Source organism: Tiliqua scincoides, chromosome 4, assembly GCF_035046505.1.
Source record: "Tiliqua scincoides isolate rTilSci1 chromosome 4, rTilSci1.hap2, whole genome shotgun sequence".
In the NCBI taxonomy this organism is placed as follows: domain Eukaryota; kingdom Metazoa; phylum Chordata; class Lepidosauria; order Squamata; family Scincidae; genus Tiliqua; species Tiliqua scincoides.
This window is the reverse complement of record NC_089824.1, coordinates 10,787,103-10,802,287: the sequence shown is the minus strand read 5'-3', so window position 1 is coordinate 10,802,287 and position 15,185 is coordinate 10,787,103. Positions and strand designations below refer to the sequence as shown.

The window sequence follows — 15,185 nt, the reverse complement described above, 5'->3', positions numbered from 1 at the left end:
AAGATTTTATCATTGATAGTATATTGTAAAAAAATCAATACAGGTTTTAATTAAGAAAGAGGCATCTGCCTTGGTCTGCAGTCTTTCTGAATCACAGCCACTCTAAAGAAGGGATGTCTGCATCAGAGGCTGTTGACCACTTCAGAATCCTAAAGCAATTTGCTTTGTCTCCATACAGCTTGCCCACACATTAGAAAAAGGAGGGTAAGTGTGTGCTGAGCGCAATTGTCAAGGTTTTCAGTACCAAAAAATGGACACTTTAGAACAGGTCAGTATTTAAAAAAAAATGCAAAAACAAAGCCTTCCATATTTTGCACCTGTTCATAGCCACTGTTTCCTAGATCATTGGCTGATGGGTTGGTGCCATTTTTTTCCCCTTTGTCACGGAGTGATCCCAAATAACTAGGGATTACTCAGTAAACATGATGACATTCTGGTGCCAAATGGCTAATCAGCTTTGGCCACATGATGATGTTGCTGAAGTCAAACCCCGCTCCTTGGCCTCACTCTGAATAGGAGAGGAGAAGGAATGTATTCCCATAGCCCGGGTAACTAAACTGACATCCTCTATCTTCCTGCACCAATGGTTGGCAACCTTCAGTCTCGAAAGACTATGGTATAAGCCTACAGCACCCGGTATTCCCAGGCGGTCTCCCGTCCAAGTACTAACCAGGCCTGACCCTGCTTAGCTTCCAAGATCAAACGAGACTGGGCATGTGCAGGGTAAAGGAGCTGCACCACTCTCGCAATTTCATTACTCCCTGGCAGTGCACAGCAAACCTTTCATGCGGATTCACCTCTAGTCATGCATATTTTTGCATGTGCATCCCCATTCTGCCCCCCAACTAGTCAACTATGCGCAACTGGAGTTGAGTGAGGGAGGGCAGATCTGGGTTACCTCAACAATACAGATGCTTTTCCTCTTCTCATAACACCAATCCCTTTGCAAGTAGTTTCACACCTTTGGCAAAGGGATCCAAGAGGACATGTGTTTTGTGGAGCGTGACATGTTCATAAAATCCATCCCCTTGTTTCAGGCCCAGCATTAAGTAAACACTTAACACTGTACCCAATGGCATTATTAGGGTTTGTGTCACCTGGTATGGGAGGCCAGCGCATCAGCCCCATGATGGACCTCCTCCCATGTAGTGGGTGGGGCAATACCCTAGGCGGGTATGCACCATCCCCCCATCTCCATTGGTTTTTTGGCTATAAATTTTGACAGAATAGAGATATTTCAACATGGTTTGTTTCATTGCATTCTACATGAAATCACACATTGAATGATATATAACATGAGGGTATTATTTGAAAATACCAAGATTTTAAAAATTTCGGCCAGGCGTGGTGTCACCCCCCCCATGCATGTCACCTGGTGCAGCCCACACACCCCCTAGTGATGCCATGGACTGTACCTAAAGCCAACCATGAGAATATCAGTTTGAGTAGCAAAATATAGGTCCCACGCCTGCCTGGGGGATAGATGTTGACCATTCCCAGTCGAAAGAATGACCCTCCCTCCATGTAATGATACAGAATTAATACTGCTCTTGCAGTTTTACCCGGTTTCCAAAGTGGCAGTGCGGTTTAGCTGATGTGCTGCCATATTTACAAAGCTTAGCCCGTAGTTTTGTACATTTCGAGCCCGTTGACACTGGTCCAGCTGCTTTCTGCTTCCTGAAGCAAAGCTGAACTGAGTAAGGAGAAGATCACTGAGGCTATTTCCAAGAAAATACAGCATCCACATGAAGCAATTCAAAGCGAAGTCCATGTGACAGCCATAACATGTAAACTGGTTCTTTGTTGACCTGCTAAATTGATTTACTTGTACGTTTTTAGTCATCATGGATAGAAAAAGATTGAATCAGCCCTCAATTCCAGCATAGAAATAAGAGAATTTCCTGGTCAAGCTCAATGAGACATACAATATATGAGTCAAAATACCTTAAGCACATAATTTTCAAGTGGATGCTTGATTTTTTTTTTTTAATATTAAAAAGCAGCCAGTTTGAGCAGCCATGGATTGGGACTGCAGTTGGGGGGGGGGGGGTCCAGATCAGGATCCTTGCAGCTGATAATTACCCCCAACTGAGGTCAAGCGCACCCACAAGTGGATACCCTGTAGCATCTGCCATGCCTGTAATTCAGATCTAAAGCCTACACTGGCAAGAATATGCTTAGATCTGAATTGGTTATCTTCTGCCTTCTAATCCATTAAGTGAAATTAACATCACCCCCCTTTTGATGCCTTTGCTTTTATAAAAGGACACTTGAAACAGTTACCTAAAAAAAATCCCATTTTCTTCACAAGATCCCACCGACCAGATGTGCAAATGTTAACTTGTTCCACACTGAGCAATATTGTGCAAGGCCCCCAAGAAGAGATGAGATGTAGAAAACTGCCTTTCTCTAGGGCCAAAATCAGGAGTGTCACATGCACCATCAGTCCACCTCTGTACCACAAGAAAGATAATTTTGTTGAATGATACAAGTCACATTTCCAGACATTATCACTGGGATTTAAAATAGCTCTTTCCTGTGTTAAGGAACACATCAACCCTATTCATAATTTCAAAGAACATTGCACTCATTGGCATTACTTGTAAACAGCAACCCAGGAAGGAGTAGAAAGCCATTTGGGGGCAGTAGTTAGGATGACAGAAGCATATTAACAGAGCTCTTAATTCCAATAGCGTCTTACATAACCAAACCTCATGAAGAGGTATTAATTGTTGTGGTTCATGGAATAGCAAGGGAGAGCAACAGCCACTGGTAGTTAAAAAAAAAACAACAGCATCACACAGTTCCTAAATGATCATTCCAACAAGGATGTGTGCCAGTCCAGAGGTTTGGTTCAGTTTCTTGTTGAGCAGATGACAAAATCTGATTGGCAGAGAAGTGTGCATGCACCTCTTTTCCACCCACTTCAAATAACACATGACAAAATCACTCCATGTGGAGGCCTGTATGCCTGAAAGCTCAATTCAACACTCTCTTCCCCCTTTGAAGGGGGATATGTGTGGGCCTCTGCATGGAGTACCCACCTCCCATGTTACGTGATGTAGGCTGTCTTGCACACACTCACTCTTCTGCCACATGAATTGCAGTGCTAGTTCAGTAGGTGTCTGAACTGGGCATTACTCCTCTGCAAATAGACATATGATGGAGGGAAAAAAAACTAGTGCCTTACCAACAGTCATGTAAGTGAGCTTCAAAATGAATGAACAGGCCACAGGTCATCAGAGAGGAAAAGGTTAAGTGCCCTTGCACTGAGGACTTGCAAGGGCTTCAGAGAAATGCACAACTTAAGCCTCACAGAATTCCCCAAGGTGAGGTATAATCAGCCCCATTTAACATATGGGAAAACTGAGGCACGGGAAATTGTCATTCATTCAGAATGAAATTGTCATTCAATGCAAAGTTAGATGCATTGCAAACAAGAAGAGTCACACAGGTACCTGGGCCACTATATCATTTGGGCAGGCTATTGGGTAGAGACACTGGCAGTACAAGAATTAAATTGCTTGCTGATGGTCTCAGTGACGAAACCTTTGCTGTTTTCCGCTGGGTGCCAATTTTTAGTAACAGTAGGAAGGTATTTAAATTGTGCTGCGGTTAGCTAGGTTATTTAAACCATTTCCTACAGTGAAATCCTATGCATGTCTACTCAGAAGTAAGCCCCACTGAGTTGCATGGAATTTACTCCAGGTAAGTGTGTATAGGATTGCGGCCCTAATGGAGTCGCTTTGTAAGGTTTAATAAGGAGATTGTTCATCCGATTCAACACAATTCCTAGATGAAAACTCCAGAATGAGTGCAATGAACTCCTTTTGTACAATATGGGCTTAGACCAGACAGCAAGATAATAGTTGTTAACCATTCATTGTATGTGACAGAGGCACTGAATGCATGCAAATCCCATTGAAGTCAATGGAACTTTAGAGTACAGTTACATACTCAAGTTCAATGGGATTTGGAGAGATTCACTAATGGAGGCAGGCTTATTTCCCATGATTACAATGGTGATCTCTATTTAGAAAGCATACTTCCAAACACACAGAGCCATAGATAAGAAAGACACTGGGAACATCTTGGAGAATTCCACTGAAACCAGTGGAATCTCAAGGAACAGAAAACTGGAATGGATGCTAATAGGTGATAGAAGCAATGGTACAGTCTAAAGCAGGGGTGTCAAACATAAGGCCCGGGGCTAGATGCGGCCCCCGGAAGCTTTATATCCGACCCTCAGGCTCTCAGCTGCTGAGTAGTGATTAGGTGCTACTACTGAAAAGCAGCCTGCATGAAAATTGGGCACCCTCATATCTTGAAATATGATCAAGATTTGGTATTGTCATTTGCAGTTAACGAGTGTTTTGTGAGAACAAAGTGCTGATTTCTGGCCACCTGCTGCTTAATGATGTCACTTTCTGTTTAATGACATCACATCCGGCCCTCAGCAGGTGCCCTGAATGCTAACTTCGGCTCTCTGAATAAAACGAGTTTGACACCCCTGGTCTAAAGCATGTTCGGCAAATGTGAGCCCCACTGAAATCAATGAAACTTAAGCGTATGTAAATGCTTAAATCTTGTTGAGTTCAATGGAATTTAACTGATGGCTTTATAAACATATCAGCATTCAGTTCTCAGAAGGATATATTAAAAAAAATCAAATAAACAGAAATTTCGATGAACAGAATTGACACACATGATTACAGCAGCAATAACCGAAAGAGTAACTGAGGTTTAGATAGCCAGAGGGAATGGGGGGTTGGGGGTTGGGGGTTGGGAGGAAATATTCCATAAACATATATTCTGCAAAGGGCATTGCTCTGGAAACTAATTTTTGATTTCACTCTGCTTACAAAAATGTAGCATGTACCACTGTTACGGTTTTTGGTCCGGCATTGACCTAACCACTGGTATACCGAAGAACATCGTTTTCCCTATTTTAAATCACAGAAGAAAATTATCTGTACCATTTATAGTGTAAAGTCATGCAAAACCATGCTCAAAACTAAGCCGCTTAGTTTTGGCAGCATGAACAAAACCGTGTTTTTATAATCAACCGTATGAAATGGTGCAGAATGACTACCACTAATACCAGCATGCAGTGCAGCCATTGGTGTTTTGTTTTTGAGCTAGGAAGCTTTGGGTGTATAGTGAGATATACAAAGTTTTATGTTTACATTACAAGATGAAGCCAGCCAGCCAGCAACTCCTCACCCCGCCCCATCCCCCCACCCCCATGGAGAATTTTAAACTGGCTTGTTTGAAGGGGTCCATACTGAATCAGAAATCCCGTCCCCCGTTGAAGAGAGAGGCATAGAGCCACTTGGGGTAAAAGGGTCGGTATCGGTGTCTGTTTCGCCCTCCGCTAAGTAGCGCTTCTCCTTCATCCAACTTGACCCCCCATTGGGCCCAAAAGGGAAATCATCTCTCTCTTGGGAGATGCTGAATCCACTTGGTGAGCGTTCAAGTTCCTCGTGGTTGACAGAGAGGAGGGATAAAGGGGTGTCGCTGTCTCTCGTCAAGCTGTGTTTCTGCTTTGAAGAGATTCTGTCTGGAGGTGGGCTCTGGAGGTCTCCGGATGGGGACCGGTAGGAAATATGGGGGTCAATTAACGTAAGGATAGGCAAAACTGTCGGCCTTTCGGCATACGAAGTCGAGAATGGTGTGGTCTGAAACCTACCCGAGTTTTGCCCACCCAGTGGCAATGAGAGTGAACCGCCACCAGGATCCTGCACTGAGAAACCAAAAGGAGTCACTTTGTTCACTGGAACGTGGTGGAAACTTAGAGGCAATTCAGGAACGGAAGGCTCCGAGTATTTGTAAAGGATGGATTTCAGTTCAGCATATCTGTTGTCCTCTGCTGGGGATAAAGTTCCTTTTGAAGGACACACGTCAGTGACTTGGACCTGCAGCTGCTCCATGTGTTGCATGTGCATATCAACTAAAAAATCCAGTTTCTTCCCCATGTCATGGACCTGAAAGAGAACAGCCACCAGAGTGAAAAATAGTGAACTGGACATCACTTTTGAAAGTGATGGCCAACCATGAAGAGGAGCTTTCATAGTAGGTTGTGAGGGGGAGGAGACTTTCACACTCAAGGTCTGTGCCGGTTTTACACTAAGGTTCATTTACCTGTATATCTCAGTTTCTGCCTCGTGGTAAATTTCTTTTACTTGTTAGTTATTTAAAAATATACAAAGGAATAAGGCCAGGTTAAATTAAACATACACAAAGCAAACAGCGTAAAGTAAAATGAACAAAACATACCGAAGAAAAAGAGCTATTACTAGATCGTATTTTCAACAAATACTATAAATCAGAATTAATTCGTTTAAATTGAATTAAATTAGATCAGTGGTTCTGAAACTGGTTTTTGCAACCCATCAGGGAACTGGAAGAAGGCCATTCCCCCTTAATGGGAGTGACCAAGAAATCGGCAGCAACATGATCACCACAATTGCGCTGCTGCTGGGTAGGAAAGGGTCTTTAAAAAAAAAAAAAATTACCTGGGGGTTGCTATGGCTCTCCGGAGGGTACAAGGAACCTGTGACCTCATCTGATGCCCACGCTCTGCCTCCAAAGTACAGTAAAACGCAAATAAAAAATATTTTTTTAATAAAACAACCACTTCTGGTTTCACAACAAAAACCAGAAGTGTGTGTTTTTTTTTCTTTGCTTTTTACAGTACTTTGAAGGTGCAGTGTGGGTAGTAGAAGGGGTCACAGGCTCCCCTGACCCTTCAGAAAGCCATAGTGATCTCCAGGTAAGTTCAATAATCCCTTTCCTTCCCGGCAGCTGGGTGATCGTGGCAATCACACTGTCGCCCCCTCACCTCCTCCGCAAACACTTCCTGGTTCTTAAACTTTCCCGAAGAGTTTGAGAACTGCTGAATTAAATAATTTTGAGTATTGGGCAAACTCTGCATCTTTAAGGGCTGTTAAGGGCTGAAGACCAAGGAGTTAGATATGAACCGAACCTGAAGAGAGTTTGGATGGGAGGGGGGAAAAAAGGCCACCAGTACAAAAATTAAACAAAGCTCCGTTTTAAAGAAAGACATAATGCCAAGAGCTAACAATTTCATACCTGTCTTTCAACTCTGACAAACTTGCCCATCATACTTTGGTCTTCAGGATCTACTGTGGGTGCTTTGGCTATGTAGGGTTCATTCCTAAAAATGAGGAAGGATCTAGGTTAGGGACAGGTAAAATCCCTATGATTTCTGCTTCACAAATGATTGACAAAAGCAGATATCTAATATTCATGAGAGGCAAGTTTTTCTGAATTGTACATATGTATCCTCTTCCAGGCATCAAAGGGGACTAGGTATTTGGGGGGGGGGGGCTTCCATGCAGGCCCTCAAAGGAGTCCTCAGAATCTGAAGAGAGAGAGCAATGTCCTTGGGCCAGGTCAGCACATCTGGCTACTGGGGATCCCCCCATAGAGGGGGTTTGTGTTTCAGATAGGCTGGGGAAGTTCAGGTCCTGCGCTGAAGAAATTCCCCATCCCCAGTCTGCTTTCTGTCCTCTGTCTGCCACGTTATTCTTAGAATGAAGAAGCACTGGTCCCAGAGTCATGCTGGTTTGGATACTGGTGTTACCGTGCATTTTTCTGATCTAAAGGCAAGGATAACTGAGTTCCCATTGCACACTATTTTCAACTGAATGGCACAGAGATCAGCTCAGATTTGTACATCCATCAGGCTGCTGCAAGCCATTAGATCTAACATAGCATGTTTGATGCTTTTTGTTCTACTGTTCTGTTGTTGCCTCCCTCATCTGGCCTTGAATGCTGGCCTGTCAAGTTACGAGGCACACCTCCACTTTGGCACATGCTAACAGCCCTGTCAACTGTGTCGGCACAGGTCCAAGGCCAGATCCCAGACAGTACGCATGGGGGGAAAGATGGAAATGTGTAAGCCTGTTATCAATGCGCTGGACACAGAATAATTTCACCTTGGAGATTGTTGTGAAGGGTAAGAGAAGGTTCCTCCCTTTATGGATTTCCTATGCTTGGGAGTGGATGGAGGTCCAGGTGCAAAAATCATATCTATTCTGAAAGAAGACAAAGATAGGACATGATGAAAGGCTTGTGATCTGTTCATCCAATCAATTTATAACCCATTCCAAGGTCTTGGGTCAGATAACTATGTTAAAATCCCTTTTTTGTTTTACAGAATTGGAAGTTGCCTTGATGGACCAAACTTTGGTCAAAAGCAGGATATGAATAAATAAACAAGGTCAGCTTCAGGTGAACCTGGAGAAAGCAAACAGGGTTGTTTTCTTGGTTTCTGCACTGTAATGAGAACTAGTTTAGAGCAACGGCAAAGAGATTGAACATTGGAGAATGTGCTGGATTCATACCTCACCTTTGCATGGACAAATTAGGCGGCCCAAGGCAATTTAGGGCAAAAATGGATGTGGTATTTTAAGTGAGATAAAACATATGTTCACTGCCTTCTGAAGCCCTGTTAATGGATGAAATTACACAGTGGGAGGGCAAGAGCTTGCCAATGAGCCCTGACCTAGAAAAAACATCCCATTGCTCCCAGACACAGTGCAATTCCCCATGCTGACAGCATTTGTCTGCAATGACAAGTGTAGAGGGGAAAGATCCTTGCTGTGATCTCTAGGACACTGGGCATCCTTCCAGACTGTGGGGAAGATCTCTTCCTGGTGTAGTGGGTGTTGTGGCTGACAAATGTGACATGTGTAGGGGGCTGAGGTTGTGGCTTCAGGGGCACATTGGTGCAGGGGTGAAACCTACACGCATGCTCTCCACTGCCACCATCTGGCCTATTCACATATATGAACAGGGCATGAACCATTTACAAATGTGAGTTAAAACCACTTCCTCCATGCTTAGAATGCCTGACTTTGTTCGTTCTGCCTTCTTCCATCATATGAAAATGACAATTCTGGCCTACTTTATGGGGTTGTCATAAGGATTACTGAGTTAATGAATGTGAAATTGTGAGCTCATTCTGCTGAAAGTATAATCATCCCTGTGAAAGGTTTGGATGCCCTTGGAAAGATACCATTATTGTTGCCCAATTGTATTTTCTATAGAAGGCTGTACCTTCTGCATACCTGCTTGCCCTGCAGCTGGCCAAAGGCATTGCTCGTGAATAAGCTGGCAACCCTACCAAGCTCCCTAATTCATAATGGGAACCATTGTGCCCACCCCTGCCAACCAAGTAACTATGCCTTCAGTGTCCCTTACCTCCCTTGAAGGTATTTGATTCTGGTTAGCATGTCCAGGTGTCCTGCTGAGTATTGCTCTATCACATCCTTTACATCATAAGGCCTCAAAGTCTCCTTGAATCTCTTCTTATAGAGGCGGAACTGTAGTATTCTGATAGGAAAAGGGAATGTTTTAATACCAGGACTTCCCTTTGCTGGTTCAGCGACTGTAGTAGAGGAAGGTGTTCAGTTCAGACTGGTGCCCAACATAAACCTGTCATTACAATATAAAGTTGTCCAGTGGACAACATAACATAACCTGCAGTTGAGTTTGCTGAAAACCAACTATTTCATAAGAATCTAATAATCCATTTAGACCAGGGGTGCCCAAACCCCAGCCCTGGGGCCACTTGCAGCCCTTGAGGACTCCCAATGCAGCCCTCAGGGAGACCCCAGTCTCCAATGAGCCTCTGGCCCTCCAGAAACTTGCTGGAGCCCACACTGGCACAATGTAACTGCTCTCAGCATGATGGCCAACTGTTTGACTGCTTGCATGAGCTGTGGGACGATGGCTCCCTCCACTGCTTGCTGTTTCACATCTGTGATGCAGCAGCGGCAACAAAGGAAAGGCTGGCCTTACTTTGTTTGTACCTTTTATAGGCCTTGAGCTATTGCAAGACCTTCATTCATTCATATAAGTTTGACCTCTAGTATATTAATTTATGGAAATTTATTCAAATTTGAAATGTAAATTAATTCATTTTTTCCCCCGGCCACCCAAACAATGTCGGAGAGATGATGTGGCCCTCCTGCCAAAAACTTTGGACACCCCTGATTTAGACTATTGCAGCAATCCCAAACCTTTCAGTGCTGTAACCCACCACGTCCTCCACAGTAGATCATGACACAATGTTCCCTGTAGTGCCACAATGCCTTATTGGGAGCCCCTGGGGGCCACTTCTTGGTCAGGTCATGCCCTTGACCCATTCCATTTGCCTCTGTGGGTCCCAGAACGCTCTGCAGAAACAATCAGAAATGACTTGCTACTGAAAACCAGAAGTTGCTTCTACGGGACATTCTGGGGCCCATGGAGGCCAATGGAGTGAGTGGCAGGCCCAGTGTGACTCGGAAGTGTTCTCCAGTGCACATGGGGTCACATTCCATTGCACATTGGGTCACGACCTATCAGTGGGTTGTGACCCACAGTTTGGGAAACACTGGACTATTACAAAGTGCAGTACCTGCAGCTTCCCTGAAAGACAAATGCAAATGCAGCTAAAAATTGAATGTTTATGATAACAGAGTCATTAAATTTGAAATATTCATCAAACATATTATGTCCAAAGAATCTTAGCTGCACAGGCTGCATAGAACCCATCACTGAAAGCACTAGCTGCACAGACCTTGCACATGGCATTGCGGACTCCCTTTCAAATCCAGCACAGTCCCTTGGTCAACTTTTTCTTTACAAATTTCTGGGATGAAGATAAGTTGTCCTTTCGGATTCTTCATTTGATGTCTCCAGATCCAGGCTCTCCTAGAACGTGATCATCAACAAAGGCAGAAGGCAACACACATGAAATTTACCTGACGGCTCGGATAACTACTTTCAGTGTGGGGATCATGTCTTCGATGAGGAGTTCATTACTGTACCCTCTATCTTCTGCCAAAGGATCTCCAGTTCCAGCATCTAAAAAGTTACCCAATCACCCACATGGAAAAAAGAAAGATAGAGAAGACTTCAGAACAATGTTAAGCCGATCATACAGCAAACCAGTTTGGGTGACACTCTGATCATCCAACCAGTCCCATGAGATAAGATGTGTGTGCTGTGGGCAAGGAACCAGTTTGGCAATCAGAACATCATCCAAACCAGCCCATGTGTGCTCATGATATTGTTACCACATATCAAACCCAAGACTCTCAAAAGTTCTGCAAGCCACCAGTGAAGAAGTCAGTGACCCTTTTAGCTACTCAGGGCCCGATCGTATCCAATTTTCCAGTGCTGGTGCAGCTGTGCTAATGGGGCATGCACTGCATCCTGTGGTGGGGAGGCAGTCACAGAGGCTTCCTCAAGGCATGGGAACATTTGTTGCCTTACCTCGGGGCTGCATTGCGGCTGCACTGGTGCTGGAAATTGGGATAGGATTGGGCCCTCACTCATCTGGATGTCAGTCTGCACCATAATTTTTTTTTTCTTCTAAAGACGGTCTTAAAAATTTGCTCTTTTACAAACTTCAATTCACTGGGATGCATTAACAAAACTATGACATAAGTATGTTAAATGTAATCTGATCAACATTAAGGGTGGCTGAGCAGCAGTTTCAAAATGTGTTAATGGTGTTCAAGACAGCAGTACCAAGGAGTATTTATTCTCAGATAATTGATGTAAGGTTCAAAGAATACCATCAAAGGGGTGGTTCAATGCTTAGCAAAATCAGATGGTAATGTCCACATGGGCCTGAATCACTCCAGACTGCAATTCTTTAGCTTTTCCCCTCCCCCTCTTTTAAATATGTGTGGGTACTGAACTAGGGTTGTCCTTCAAGTGCAGCATGGACAGTGTCCTGAATAGGTCAACCAAGTTTCACTGCAGTGTCTCACTATTCAAGGGAGATATCACATTGTATTTTGCGTTAACACTATCTAGTCCCTTATAAAATGGGCACAGAGATCGAGCTGGAACTTGAATATGAGACACAGAATTATTCATTTCATTCCAATTTCTCAGTGCTGGAAATCAGGAAATCAATTCCTGATTTCATTCCAATAACTCAGTGTTCATTAAAGTAATCGCATTACCAAAATATAGGCCAAATTACAGATAGACAGCTAAAAGGGTCAGTACTTAACCCAGCCATTTTCAACCAGTGTGCCACGAATGATCCCCAGGTGTGCTGTGGGTATTTGGGAGAGGGTCATTTATTATTTTTTTTATTGAGTAAAGATATGGGTAAAGGAACCAAATATACATGGGTTAAAGGTAATACAAAGGGGAAAACATTGGGAATTCGCAGAACTGCAGTTATTACCATTTTAAATCACCATAAAAATAAAAAAATTAATTACTGCTTTCCTCCATTCTATAATGTTAATACAAATTTAACAAAAATTCATTCTAATCTTGTCTATAATTGTCATAAACATTAATACGTTTACTTTCGTCAATTTCAATTTTACTTAATTGACTCTTAAATCATTTGTCTATCCATCTATAAAGCGGGTTCCATAATTGCTGTATTGTTTCTATCTTACCATCCTTCAATCTTTCTGTTAAGACATCCATTTCAATAATCTCATATAATTTCTTAATCCACATATCTATAATGGGAATTTCTGAGCTCTTCCACATCTGAGCATAGATTAATCTTGCTGCAATAGTTGTATACAACAAAATATGTCTTGTATCATTATTACAGCTTTCGGGAAAAATATTCAACAAGAATATCTCTGGTTCAGAAGGTATAACACATTTAAAAATATTTTGAATATTTATATGTGCTTTTCTCCAGAATTCTTTTGCCTTAGGACAGAGCCACCACATATGGTAAAAACATCCTTTCGCCTAATTTCATTTCCAGCATTTATTGCATATGCCAGGATACATTTTTGCAAGTCTATCTGGAGATAGGTACCATCTGTAAAAGATTTTATAGATGTTCTCTTTCATCGTTATTGCTTTGATTATCTTCATATTTCTTTTCCAGATCTGATCCCAGTTGTTCATTGTTATATTACACCCAATATTCTTTGCCCACAGGATCATCACCTCTTTTACCGACTCATCTTCCATTTTCATATTTAACAAATATTGGTACATCTTAATATAGTGTTCCTCATTTGATAGAAATATTTTATCAAATTCTGCTTCCACTGTGTAGATTCCTTCTTTTTTGTCTTCCATCCATCTTGTTTTTGCTTGTAATTCTGTCAGCCAATCCAATTTAATCCCTTTCTCCAATAACTCTTCTTTTGAATAAAGATCTGTTTTATTGTCTAATAAGTCGTCATAGCTCTTATTTTGTGATTCCCGTATCCACATTGGCTTTGTATTAATTTCTAACAGTTTGACCCATCTCAGGATTTCCCCATAAACTTTATATCTTATTTGTTCCCAAGCAAATAACAATGCCCTTCATATCAAATGTTGTTTGAAGTAACTGTGGTACTTGGCCTTGTCATAAATCATAAAAGCATGAGGACCAATCCGCAAATCATGTAATTCTAATTTCAACTCTCTAAATTTTTCCAATTCTGCCCAGTCTTTTATCCAGTTCATTGCTGCTGCATAATAATAGATTTCCCCATTAGGCATTCCAAGGCCAGCTCGCTCTTTAGCATCTTGCAATAGTTTCATCTTCACTCTTGCTTTTTTTCCTTGCCAAATAAAGTTGGCCATAACTTTATTCAATTCTTGGAAAAAGAATTTCTTTAATATCACAGGAATTGTCTGGAATAGGAATAATATTTTCGGTAACACATTTATTTTTATTGTTGCTATTCTCCCCAACAACGATAAATTCAACCTGTTCCATCTTTTTAAGTCATTCTTAATCTCTATCATTAACTTTAAATAGTTATTTTTCATCAATGCACTGGGTTTATCTGTTAAGATAATACCCAGATATTTCACTTTATTTGTTGTAGTGATACCAAATTCTTGTATTTACTGTTTCTCTTGTTTTCCAATGTTTTTCACTAGTAGTTTCATTTTATCATAATTTATCTTCAGTCCTGCCATTTCTCCATATTCTGTCAAATTATCTATTAAATATTTTAAGGACTGCTTTGGATCGTCAAGAATGAAAGTAAGGTCATCTGCATACGCCTGGATTTTAAATTCTTCTTTTTGGACCTTCACTCCAGCAATTCTTTCATCCCTTACTATATTGTTCAATACTTCCAGAGTTAAAACAAATAATAATGGAGATAAAGGACATCCTTGTCTTGTTCCCCATTGGACTTCTATCTTTCTTGTTGTGTCACCATTTATCTTTAATCTCGCTGTCTGTTTTGTGTATATCTTCTCCATTATCTTTCAGAGCGCGATACCATAGTCTTTCGAGACTGAAGGTTGCCAACTATCTCTATTATCTTTATAAACTTTGGTCCAAAGTTCACCTGATGCATTTGTTGTATCATAAAATTCCAATTTACTCTATCTAATGCTTTATGTGCATCTACAAAGATTAATCCTAATTTCTTCTCTGGGTGTGCCTCAAAATATTCTATCATATTGTTAATAACATTATTTTTTAGGTGTTGTTTTGGTAAGAAGCCCGTTTGGTCTTGATGTATTATTTGTAGCAGGACACTCTTTAATCTTCCAGTTAATATTGATGCAAAGATCTTATAGTCCGCATTTAAAAGAGAGATCGGTCTGTAATTTCTAATTTCTATCTTTTCAGTATCTTGTTTGTGTATTAGTGTAATTAATGCTTCTTTCCATGAATCCGGTATATTTCCAGTTTCCCAGATATCATTAGCCAAATTCTTAAATGGTAATTGTATAATCTCTTCAAATATAATATTCAGCTGGAATTGCATCTGGTCCTGGAGATTTCTGATTTTTCTGTCTTTTAATTGCTCTGTTAATTCTTGCATGGAGATTTTTTGGTCCAGAATTTCTGTTCTGATGTCAGTTTTAACGTATCATTTTTAAGTAGGTAATCCTTTTGCAGATTAAGGTCTATATTCTTATTCTTATATAGTTGTTGATAGAACTTTTCTATTATAAGTTTAACTTCTGAGGGTTTATGTTTCTCAATTCCATTTTCATCTATCAAGCTGCTTATAAAGTTCCTCTGTTGTTCTTTTTTCAGTCTATGTGCTAGCCAGGTTTATTTGCATTTTTGAAATAATTCTGTTTAATTAGTTTTAATTTTTTCTCAATTTCTTCCATTTTTATAACTCTGATCTCATGTTGGAGTCTCTGTTATCTTGGCATTCTTCTCTAGATGGATTCTCTTGGAATTCCTGCTCCTTCTTCTCCAGTTT

The 15,185-nt window shown here is 41.3% G+C and overlaps 1 protein-coding gene and 1 pseudogene across 1 annotated transcript in view; both read right to left on the bottom strand.

Annotated features, from left to right (window-relative positions):
- Positions 1–621: 621 nt before the first annotated feature.
- Positions 622–740, bottom strand: LOC136650064 (5S ribosomal RNA; annotated as a pseudogene).
- A 4,515-nt stretch (positions 741–5,255) lies between these two features.
- KCNQ3 (potassium voltage-gated channel subfamily Q member 3) overlaps positions 5,256–15,185 on the bottom strand; it is a 159,068-nt gene continuing 149,138 nt past the window's right edge. Inside the window, exons 12-16 of the mRNA XM_066623376.1 lie at positions 10,776–10,878; positions 9,229–9,360; positions 7,962–8,060; positions 7,093–7,177; positions 5,256–5,984 (exon numbers count right to left, since the gene is read on the bottom strand). Of these exons, the coding sequence (XP_066479473.1) occupies positions 5,256–5,984; positions 7,093–7,177; positions 7,962–8,060; positions 9,229–9,360; positions 10,776–10,878 (1,148 nt within the window). The remainder of the gene's footprint in view (positions 5,985–7,092; positions 7,178–7,961; positions 8,061–9,228; positions 9,361–10,775; positions 10,879–15,185) is intronic.